Source organism: Neoarius graeffei, chromosome 2 (genome assembly GCF_027579695.1).
Source record: "Neoarius graeffei isolate fNeoGra1 chromosome 2, fNeoGra1.pri, whole genome shotgun sequence".
Classification (NCBI taxonomy): Eukaryota; Metazoa; Chordata; class Actinopteri; order Siluriformes; family Ariidae; genus Neoarius; species Neoarius graeffei.
This window is the reverse complement of record NC_083570.1, coordinates 74,366,511-74,378,943: the sequence shown is the minus strand read 5'-3', so window position 1 is coordinate 74,378,943 and position 12,433 is coordinate 74,366,511. Positions and strand designations below refer to the sequence as shown.

At 40.3% G+C, this 12,433-nt stretch overlaps 1 protein-coding gene across 1 annotated transcript; it reads left to right on the top strand.

Moving 5' to 3' along the window:
• Positions 1-319: 319 nt before the first annotated feature.
• Positions 320-10,929, top strand: dus2 (dihydrouridine synthase 2). Its single transcript, XM_060914960.1, has 16 exons — positions 320-405; positions 5,109-5,254; positions 5,424-5,469; positions 5,595-5,686; positions 5,797-5,840; positions 5,945-6,005; positions 6,186-6,233; positions 6,370-6,435; positions 7,375-7,445; positions 7,556-7,642; positions 7,900-8,068; positions 8,206-8,327; positions 8,956-9,102; positions 9,274-9,361; positions 9,490-9,563; positions 9,641-10,929. Exons 2-16 carry the CDS (start codon positions 5,129-5,131, stop codon positions 9,909-9,911), a joined length of 1,512 nt encoding a protein of 503 aa, XP_060770943.1. The 5' UTR covers positions 320-405; positions 5,109-5,128; the 3' UTR covers positions 9,912-10,929.
• The last annotated feature ends 1,504 nt before the right edge of the window (positions 10,930-12,433 follow it).

The window sequence follows — 12,433 nt, the reverse complement described above, 5'->3', positions numbered from 1 at the left end:
CCTATTTATTTATTTGTAACTGGGATTCATGGTGGACAGCAAATTAAGAATTTCATTGTGCAAGTGGACATGTCCTTACTGTGCATATGACAATAAACACTTTGAACTTAAAGGTATCAAGTAATGAAAACAATTTAAGGGCTTTTTTTTTAATCATTAATCAGCTTTAACGACTTACTTAGGACCTTGAGCTCATTCCTCCACCTAATCAGACAGGGTTTTGTTTTAAAATACCTGCATTTATGTATACAGTATGAAAGTATTTTATATGGGCTGGTCATCATACTATTTGAGTGTGCTAGTTACGTCATCTCCCTGTCGCTTGTTGATGACGTAACCAGGAACCTGAATCTGAGCACGCGTTACCACTGGTGCTGTAAACACTGAAGTGTGCTTTTGATGCCGGTGAGTTTATTGAAATTCATTTCTTGGCTGTCTAATAAGGCCACGGAATTTAGTACTAGCTTACAAAATGCACAATATATTTGTTGTAACATGTCAAACTCTCCGAATATAATATGTTAGAAGATGGTAATTAGCTATCAGCTAACCGGCTACAGGCGCATAGTGATAGAGTTTACACAAGTGTACAGTTTATCAGGCTTGCTTTACCATGTCTATCACTGAACAGGAAATAGTATAATATAGGACCACAGCTGACCGGATATTATGACTGATGGACTATTCTCAGTGGCTGGTGAAGGAGGACTGACAAACTGTTCATAGTAATAGATGAGTAATTATAAGCATAACTTTAATTCATCACACACTTGTGAAATTCCTCTCTGCATTTAACCCATCTGAAGCAGTGAACACACACACACACACACAGGGGTTGTTTTACAATCAGGGTCCGCAAGCTAAAAATCACATTTAACACTTATTATCTTCAATATCAAAAGGCTTGACTAAATAAACTTGGTTGTTTATTGTAGCCCTGTGATAGCTCTATTTACCATGCAAAAAAAATTTGGTGATGACGTTATTTTTGGTGAATGTATGGCAATATATGTCATATTTAGCAAAATTACTCGTGTCATTTAGAAAAAGTGCTTTTTTGACCACAGATAGCTCCAAAAGGGATGCACTTAAATCAATCTTTATACCATAAAACACATATTTGGTTCCATATCATTGGAAACATAGTTAAGTTTTAATGTTGAATGCCAGTAAATTTTCAGACTATTTTGATCAAATTAGTATGTCTCATCTCATTATCTCTAGCCGCTTTATCCTTCTACAGGGTCGCAGGCAAGCTGGAGCCTATCCCAGCTGACTACGGGCGAAAGGCGGGGTACACCCTGGACAAGTCGCCAGGTCATCACAGGGCTGACACATAGACACAGACAACCATTCACATTCACACTCACGGTCAATTTAGAGTCACCAGTTAACCTAACCTGCATGTCTTTGGACTGTGGGGGAAACCGGAGCACCCGGAGGAAACCCACGCGGACACGGGGAGAACATGCAAACTCCACACAGAAAGGCCCTCGCCGGCCCCGGGGCTCGAACCCAGGACCTTCTTGCTGTGAGGCGACAGCGCTAACCACTACACCACCGTGCCGCCCCCAAATTAGTATGTAATTGTGTCAAAAAAAGTCCTCTCCAAGACAGCTAATTTTTCAATATAAAATAACATATCTAAAATGATTATTTTCATCCTAAAACGTGGTCAAGATATTGGGACATAAATATTAGAGACAACTAACACAAAGCTTACAGCCTTATATTTAAAAGCACTATGGAAGTAGTGGATTCTGAATTGTCAAAAAAAATGTCCTCTCCGAGAATCACTTCATTTGTTTCTCCCATCTTATAGCAGATTACACAAAACTACCATACACACAATGTCAAAAAATTACCTGAAATCTGTTCTTTAACTTGTCCTTCACTTAAAAACTGGTACAAGAACCAGTTTGAATCCATTTGAATTTTGGACCCCTGTGACATAAACTTTGTACCCTGATTGTAAAACAATCCCCAGAGTAGCGGGCAGCCATGCTAACAGCGCCCGGGGAGCAGTTGGGAGTTAGGGGCCTTGCTCAAGGGCACCTCAGCCCAAGGCTGTACCATATTAACCTAACAGCATGTCTTTAGACTGCGGGAGAAACCGGAGCACCAGGAGGAAACCCACACAGACACGGGGAGAACATGCAACCTCCACACAGAAAGACCCCCGCCGGTCGCTGGGCTCGAACCCAGAACCTTCTTGCTAACCACTTGCACCACTTCAGAACTCTCCTTTTTGGTCTGTCTTTAATTTAAACTGCTACCCCAGCACACAGCAGCGTAGAACTGCTACTTGATACTGCTGACTCCTAGAAAGTATGCATTACATCGTAGGCCTTCGGCCTCCCCAGAAAATCCAGTTGGCTCCGACCCTTCCTGAACAGACTGGCTGTGTTCTCTGACCATCCCAACTTGTCATCTGTGTGCCTACATAAGCATTTGTAGGTCTGCACCATCTCAATGTCCACACCCTGGAGGAGAGTTCGTCGTGCGAAATGATGGAATCTTAATTTTTATTGAATTGAATTGAAAATGGTTAAGTTGACACCATTGAACAAAGCTGTCAGTCATGCTCCTTTATTCTTCCTTCCCATCCTCTCTAACAAACCCTACCACAGCTGTGGCATCTGAGAACCAGACCTGAAACCTGAGGTGTAAAAAGTGAAAAGGAAGGGAGCCTGAGGAGTACATGTGCCTCTAATAATCTTTTATTTTGGAAAATTCCATTTGCTTTTGTTTCACATCATCATAAAGTCAGAATCAGATGGTGATGCAACATGAGTTCATTTGTTCAACATATTAGTGCATCTCAAACAATGAGAATATTGTGAAAAAATTCATTGTCTCATCTCATTATCTCTAGCCGCTTTATCCTTCTACAGGGTCGCAGGCAAGCTGGAGCCTATCCCAGCTGACTACGGGCGAAAGGCGGGGTACACCCTGGACAAGTCGCCAGGTCATCACAGGGCTGACACATAGACACAGACAACCATTCACACTCACATTCACACCTACGGTCAATTTAGAGTCACCAGTTAACCTAACCTGCATGTCTTTGGACTGTGGGGGAAACCGGAGCACCCGGAGGAAACCCACGTGGACACGGGGAGAACATGCAAACTCCACACAGAAAGGCCCTCGCCGGCCCCGGGGCTCGAACCCAGGACCTTCTTGCTGTGAGGCGACAGCGCTAACCACTACACCACCGTGCCGCCCAAAATTCATTGTTTTGTAACTTAATTCAAAAAGGTAAACTTTCATGTGTTCTATATTCATTACATGTAAAGTGAAACATTTCAAGTTTTTTTTTGTTTTAATGTTGATTATGGCCTATAGCTCATGAAAATCAGAAATCCAGTATCTCGAATTATTAGAATATTTCCTAAAATCAATCAAAAAAGGATTTACAATACAGAAATGTCCAACATCTGAAAAGTATGTTCATTTATACACTCAATACTTGGTTGGGGTGCCTTTACCATAAATTACTGCTTCAGTGCGGTGTGACATGGAGTTGATCAGCTTGTCACACTGCTGAGGTGTTATTGAAGCCCAGGTTGCTTTGATAGTGGCCTTCAGCTCGTCTGTATTTTTGGGTCGGGTGTTTCTCATCTTCTTGATAATACCCCATAGATTCTCTATGGGGTTCAGGCCAAGTGAGTTGGCTGGCCAATCAAGCACAGTAACATCATTGTCAGCAAACCATTTGGTAGTAGTTTTGGCACTGTGGGTAGGTGCTAAGTCCTGCTGGGAAAGAAAATCAGCATCTCCATAAAGCTTGTCAGCAGATGGAAGCATGAAGTGCTCTAAAATCTCCTGGTAGACAGCTATGTTGGCTTTGGACTTGATAAAACAGTGGACCAACACCGACAGATGACATGGCACAGCACCCCCAATCGTCACAGACTGCAGAAACTTCACACTGGACTTCAAACACCTTGGATTCTGTGCCTCTCCACTCTTCCTCCAGACTCTAGGACCTTGATTTCCAAATGAAATGCAAAATTTACTTTCATCTGAAAACAGGACTTTGGACCACTGAGCAACAGTCCAGTTCTTTCTCTCCTTAGTCCAGGTAAGATGCTTCAGACATTGTCTCTGGTTCAGGAGTGACTTGATATGAGGAATGCGACAGTTGTAACCCCTTTCCTGAAGACGTGTGTGTGGTGGCTCTTGACACACCAACACCAGCCTCAGTCCACTCCTTGTGAAGCTCTCCCAAGGTCTTGAATCGATTTTCTTGACGATCCTCTCAAGGCTGCAGTCATCCCTGTTGCTTGTGCACCTTTTCCAGCCAGCCTTTTCAGCAATGACCTCCTCTGGCTTTCCCTCCTCGTGGAGGGTGTCGATGGTCGTCTTCTGGACAACTGTCAAGTCAGCAGTCTTCCCCATTGTTGTGGTTGCATGTATTAAATTAGACTGAGAGATGCACTGCATTTTGTACTGTTTTACTCAAACTTGAGATGAAATACTCTCATATTTTGAGAGGTTTTTTTTTTGTGCTGTAGGCCATAATTATCAAAAATTAAAATAGAAAAATGCCTGAAAGTTTGTGTGAGTCTTGAATATGTTACATTTTTCACTTTCTTTAATAACTGATGGAAAATATTGAACTTTTTCATGATATTCTAATTGTTTGAAATGCTCTAATATATTTGACTTTGATTTTTACATGAAACCCCTGTCAGTGATGCTATCAAAGCTCATGGTTCTGTTTAACAGGTTAAGCCTAGGTCACAACCGGACGTACGATTTTTTTGGCCTTGCGATTTTCGGCGTTTCCCAAATCGCTGCGTTTTTTTTTTTTTTTTTTTTGTTCGTGGAGAAAGACGCACGTTGGCCGTAAGTTTGTCTTGCAATCTGGAAAAAACGTAAGCGCCCGTAGAGTTTGTTTGACATGACAAAGAACCTCTGCGGCCAGTCTACGGCTCGAAAATCAGCATGTCACACGCGCGCCCTCCGTGCGTTTCTTGCATTTTTTGCACGTAGACTGGCCGTAGGAGCACGTACGGCCGGTTGTGACCTAGGCTTTAGTCATCAAGCATTTAGGCCAGTGTTTGTGACTGTAATGCGCTAAGCAGTGTCTTCATCATCAGGGTTTGAAGAAAGTAACATCATGGCGACTTCACTGGGCAAACTGGGATTCTACAATAAGATGATTCTGGCACCTATGGTGAGGGTTGGTACTCTACCTATGAGGCTTTTGGCATTGGACTATGGTGCAGATATCGTCTACTGTGAGGTAAGGTTTATATACTGTAGGTTTTATCCTAATTATTGAAAGTATTAGTGTAAATACATGTTTAATTCTTATTCTACTACATCTTGTCGTGTGTAGAATTATGTTGCCTGGAGTCACTTGATTTTTTTTTTTTCTCTATGAACTGATAAGATTTGTCTTTTTGTTAAAGGAACTGATTGATCTCAAAATGGTCCGGTGTGAGAGGGTTGTGAACAGTGAGTCTTTCTGCATTCTCATTTTCAGTGTGACTAGATATTTTCATGTAGTATAGTACTTTTTTCCTACTTTTATGTTGTGATAAAAAATTGAAGGTTGTGTCCTTGGTCTGTTCGTTTGGCAGATGTTTTGGAGACAGTGGACTTCATAGCACCAGATGAGAGGGTTATGTTCCGCACCTGTAGTAAAGAGAAGGACTGTGTCGTCTTTCAGATGGTTTGTGTTAGGACTTTCTTTAGAATGGATCTCTGCAGAATATTTTTAAAAACTTTTATGACCGTGTTGTAACGCAATTTCATTTTCATGTATTTTTCTTGTGTGTTCAGGGAACAGCTGATCCAGAGAGAGCACTGGCAGTAGCCAAACTTGTGTGAGTTGTATTAAAGTGTTTCTCAGTAAACTCAGAATTAAAAATCTCTTCTAGTCTTTCCTTTTAGAAACTGCTAGATAATGTAATGTCTTCTTCCTGATCAGTGAGAATGATGTAGCAGCTATTGATGTGAATATGGGCTGTCCGAAGGAATACTCTACCAAGGTGTGAACTACATATCAGCTGCAAACATAACCAGTCCTCGTTCTTCAGGAGGATTTTGTTTTCCGTTTCGTATGTTCTGGGTGTTGCTGTCCATACCGTTATGTATGTGGAAAGCATTATGTGGATTGGATTAGTGTGATGTGTTTATATAATAATGGCTAATTTTGGTGTATCGTGCAGGGTGGAATGGGATCTGCGCTCCTTTCTGACCCTGAGAAAATTGAAGCTGTAGGTGTCCAACTTTTAATTCTACAGATAGAGTGCATCACACAGCTAGTATTAGCCACTGTTGCTCTTGATTTATGTTCAGCTAGAATAACTGAGTTTTAGAACATCCATTTACTGTCTTTGTATTTCTGTGCAGATTTTGACCACCCTGGTGAGGGGAATTTCAAAACCAGTGACCTGCAAAATCCGAATCCTTCCCACTGTAAGTGTTCGTGGGTTACATTAATCAGTTTCCATAGAATAAGAGTACTGATGCAGGACCAAATTGTCTTCTTGTAGGTGAATGAATACTCTCATAAATATACGTAGATCCGATGTTTCACATTTGTGGCTAGGCTTTCAGCGCAGGCTGTTCCCATGAATATTCCCATTCGCCCTGATTGATTTTCACTGGAAATCCTGAAGGCACTGAAATACAAAGTTCAGATACGCAGCACTGGGTGGAAATATCAGAGAACAAGATCTGATTTGTCTAAAAGCCCTTCTCTTTCAGCATTTTTATAGGCACACAATACGTAGTGGGAAAAAATCTAGAATTTTACAGACTGGTGAAAATATATTAATGCATTCAATTTTCTTTACTTTGAGAGGCCAGCAGGGATTCTGGATTATACATTATACTTTAGCCAAAAGTATGTGGACTCCTGACCATCCCGTTCCAGAGTTAGTCTGCCCCTTGCTGTTATTATAACCTCCACTCTTCTGGGAAGGCGATTTTGGCAAAATCACTAGATTTTGGAGCATTTGCCTATTCAGCTACAAGTGCTAGTGAGGTCATGTCAAGGGAGAAGGCCTGGGGCACATTTGTTAATTCCGGTTCATCCCAAATGTGAGGTCAGGACTCTATGCAGGTAACTCAAGTTCTTCCACTCCAACCTTGGTAATGTAATCCTCCAACCTTCTTTGTATACAGGGGAATCGTCATGCTAGAACAGGTTTGTGCCCTTTAGTTCCAGTGGAGGAAAATTGTAAAGCTACAGGATACAAAGGCATTCTAGACAGCTGCGTGCTTCCAACTTTGTTACAACAGTATGAGGAAAAACCACATATGTAAGATGGTCGCATGTCCACATACTTTTGGCCACAAAGTTTATTTTGATCTAAAAGTGTTTTGTACTTGTCACTTCTAATACTTTTTCAGCTGGAGGAAACTGTTAGTTTGGTGAAGAGAATTGAAAAAACAGGGGTGGCAGCAATAGCAGTGCATGGCAGGTATGGCATTTTTTGAGGTAGCTTTTGTTTTACTTTGGAGTTACATGGTATGTGTAGGTTGCAGGAAGGTGTACTTACAGCTGCTTGGTCATTGTGTGTCTGTTTCTCAGGATGAAAGAAGAGAGACCACGGCATGCAGTCCACTGTGACTACATTCAAGCTGTAGCTGAAAATGTGTCTATTCCAGTGATAGCTAAGTCAGTATCTGCTTATATTTACACCCTCTGAGTTTTGAATTCCATCAGTACTGGCAGCTGTGGACTTTTCTATTTTGGCACAGTTGCTTGAGAATTGTGAATAGATTGCCAATACACAAATTCAGAACTAATCTTGTAAATGTAGTGAAACAAAAGCTAGTTTATGGCCCAATTTTCTTATCACCTTCACAGTATACACCCAAGTTAATCCTATGTTCTTTCTATGTCTTTTTTTTGTTGTTTCCCTGTCTTTGTAGTGGTGGCTCTCATGATCTCATAAAAACATATGATGATATTGAACAATTTCGAGAGACAACAGGAGCAGCCTCGGTCATGTTAGCTCGGGCTGCAATGTGGAACCCTTCAATATTTCGCTGCCAGGGAATGGTATCAGTAGACGAGGTTATGGAAGAATATGTAAAATATGTGAGTAATGGGCCTTTTAACTTGCTTAAATAAATGTTTTTACAAACTTTTTTTCTGTTCTTTGGACTTTGTAGCTGTTCATGCTTCACCTACAGTATATTAGAGCTTACATATTAGTGTGTTGTTTTTGTCTGTAGGCTGTTCGCTATGACAACAACACATTCAACAGTAAATACTGCCTGTGCCAGATGTTAAGGGATAGGGTGGAATCGCCAATGGGCAAACAGCTTCATGCAGCGCAGACCAATGAAGAAATCTGGTAAAGTATTTAGTAAAAAATGCAGATGTTTTATAAAAGGAAGTGTAGCTCAGCTGCATTAAGGGGCTGACAGTGTCTAATGAGAGTCTAATGTTAAACGGACTCCCTGGCAAGAAACGTTCCACAATAGCATGTACAGTCCGATCCAAAAGTATTGGAATGGCAAGACCAAATCTTTTGTTTTTACTAAACGGTAAAGACATTTTGGCTTGAGATCAAAAGATGAGTATGAGATGATAGATCAGAATTTTAGCTAAAAATGAAGTTGTTAAAGAACTTGGAACATGACACCTTTGATGGTATGTTCTAAGATGTTAACATATTTTAGGAAGCCATTAATATTTCATTAAAATCACACAGAAATGTTGTATTTACCTTCTCATGTTGCCCAGTTCTAGGGTTGGAATTTTCTCTTCTCCCCTAGTTCTAGTTTTATTTTATTATTATTATTATTATTTAATTTTCCCATGGATGTTGCATCCCTGGAGCAAGCGCAGCCATGTTCCTGCAGTTGCACTCAGCCAGAACTGATATCTTTTCTCGCATTGATGGACCTTATTCTAAAATTGTTTGCAGTGTGTGAATTACAATAACAGAAGTGTCTGTGTTTGTTGGTGACATGTGAAAGTGAGGTGTTTGGAATGACTGATTTCTACAAGAAAGCCCAGGGTGAACTGGAGGCCCGCAAAAAAGCCCTTGATGCCAACAGCAGCAGTTTTTCAGACCAGCCTGTACTGGATGGAGATGTCTTCACTATGGCGATCAAGTTCGAAAGGTTGATTCCAAATATGAAAAATAACAAAATGTTGCTATTTTTAAGTACGAGGAATTTACACTGTGCAGCAGAATGAATCAACACTTTTAGTTGGTCCATAAGTCAAATATTTGTGTATGTAAACAATTGTGTGAAGAGTTTTCATTGCAACAAAACGTATATGTGATCCAGGAGAGAGTATCCTCCTCAGATCACCCCAAAAATGTACTTGCTGGAATGGAGCCGAAAGGAGAAGCTGGAGCAACCTGTATATGAAACGGTGAGACTCAAACACAAGAACACCAGCATTCTCTGACTCTTCATTTAGACATGGCACAGGAAAACCTCACACAACAGCTGTGCACTGTAGCTGCAGATTGAAAATTTGTCATAACTTCTCCTTTTTAGGAGCAACGTGCCCAAGACAGATGTTTCCAGTCCACAGTAATGGTGGCAAATAAGAAGTATAGATCCACACTATGGTTAGTGCTTTATTATTATTATTGTTATTATTATTATTATTTCAAACTGTAATTCATGTGATGTTCTCTCTTTTCAGGGAGAAGTCTAAGAAATTCGCTGAGCAAGCTGCAGCTATTGTGTGTTTGCGCACACTCGGTGTACCAGAGGGGCGCATCGGAGAGGGCTACTCAGGGCTGGTAAACAAGAGAAAAAGGGAAGAGAAAAAAAGTATCGCTTCAGAGGGCGATAGCATTACAGACTTAGCACACAGGAAGAGACGGCTCACTGAGCCATCACAAAAAGAGGAACAAGAATCAAATGACAATCTGGTGGTAGTGAATCGCTCCTGTGGTCAGACTGTTTCCTGACCATGACTAGATGACTACTGATCAGGTTATGAACTCCCCCAAGGAGTATGGCTGCATGGCATTTGCAGTGATGCACCACAGCATATCTGAATTGTGTACACAGAGACTTGTTAGCTTGAACATGTGCATGTTATGCCTGATACTGTTCACTCTTCTTTTATCAGATAATTGTTTTAAGTGCTATCTTGTTATATGTACGTGCATCACATCGCCATCTTATTAGGCACACCTTCTTGATGCTGCTACATCTGACGGAACACTGAGCAGCTCCGACTCTCATAATGTTAAACCTTTTCCTTGTCACTACTATGCTAAAATGGTCTACCAATCACGGAATATATGGTTAACCATGCTTCTGTGGTGGTCCCTATCCATTGATGGATAGGGTGTAGGAGGACTGACAAATTGTACAGGGCAGGAAATGATCTACAGTAAGCAAAGTGACCTGTATGGGGGGGTGTACCTAATGAAGTGGCAACTGAGTAATTTTCGCAATGCTTGTCCTGGAGTACTGCTGTCTTGCACAAACTTCCACCTCACCTTATTCAACTTATTTGTTACCAAACCTGAACTAACTCGAACTTGGTGATTTAGGGGAAAGAAACTCCAAAGTGTGCAGAGTATGAGTACCTCAGGACCAGGATCGAGAAACACTGTTCTAGTCCATATGAATGTTCAGTAGAATGTTCTTAACTCTAGTCCTGTAGACCCACTCTCATGTAGTTTCAAGTTTACCCGGTTCCCAGTTGCCTCATCCATTCCTGATATAAATACAGTCCCATTAGCACTGGAATGTCGAAACTCTGCCACAGACCAAAAGGAGGCTTTTAACTGTTGACCACGTAGCCAGTATGTGGTGTAAACCAAAAGCAAAATTAAAGTCATGCATTTAGTCAAGTATTACACTTTTTCTTCTAAATAGTGCAAGTGACCTAAGGCCTTAATGGAATTGTTGATGGGTGACTGTATATATGTATATTTAATCTGATTTTACTTGTATTAAAACATGTTAAATATGTGTGGGGGTTTTTTTTTTCAATTATATTACATGTCACAAAAGCTTGTGATGGTAATTCACATTCTACAGTATTGGATGTGATATTCAATAGGATATAATGTACAGTGTTAGTTACAGCATATCAGATTATTTTTTTTTACTGCTGTACCAATGTTTAAAGTGCATATTTAAAGTTACAGTGGATATAAAAAGTGTACATGCCCTGTTAAAATGATTTTTTTTTACATCAGAAAAACCTGAGACCACTATAAATAATTTCAAAACTTTTCCCACCTTTTAATGTGACCTATAACCTGTACGATTCAATTGAAAAACAAACAAATCTGTTTAGGGGAAAAACATAAATAAAAAAAATGTGCAATAAGCTGGTTGCATAAGTGTGATAGACTCCGACCCAAAAAGACTGAATGCTGTATTAAATCAAAAGGTGCTTCAACAAAGTATTAGTTTAAGGGTGTGCACACTTATGCAACCAGCTTATTGTAGGTTTTTTATTTTTTATGTTTTTCCCCCTAACAGATTCGTTTTTCAACTGAATTGTACAGGTTATAGGTCACATTAAAGGTGGGAAAAGTTTTGCAATTATTTATCATGGTCCCTTTTTTTTTTTTTTTTTTTTACATCAGAAAAACCTATCATTTTAACGGGGTGTGGACACTTTTTATATCCACTGTATCTCAACCAACCAAATAATATGTGGTCAGTGCTGGTCTCTGTCCTTTGATGGATGTGGCATAAGAGAACTGACAGAGTTCCACTCTTGTACAGTTTCAAGTTTCCCAGCTCCAAACTCACATGATCCACCTTCCCCAAGGTTTGATATTTAACTCATGAGTTGAGTCAAGTTTGTTTGGAGAAGGAGACATTTTTCTACAGGACAGTGTGCCTCCATGACTAGAGTGTAGAAACCGTATCACACATAGACATATAAACATAGACGCCGCATTGAGCTGGGTGGCCCGTTGCTGGGATACGTCAGAGTGTCCGCCATATTGGATGTGGCAAATCTTCCCTGTAAACCAATGCAAGTAAATGGACTGAACTTCATAAAGCCCCTTTCTACAATAATATTTAACTCGATGCCTTTTATTCACCCATTAAGACACACACGTATATATTTGGGAAACAAACAGGCATCAAAACAACATATATAACTTTTAATGTGATGGTTATAAATAGTGTGCGAAATACCCTGTACACTGCAAACTAGCGACAGATACGCGATAGATAGCTCAGGTAAGCTAATCAGTCAGCATACCGTAGCAAGCTACCAAAACCTGAGGCCACAATAACCAACCTACAAGACTGAATATGATAAATGATGGAAATAGTGGAAAAACTGGAAATAGTGAATGAAAATAAAAATGTACTGTTTTATTTATTGAGTCACCACACAGACCTACTCTCGTTGAATAAAGTGAGCTGAATGACTGCCAAACTGAGTTCGGCCAGGTTCTAACGTCATACCAAAACAAAATACATCACTGATTCCTTCACATTCAGA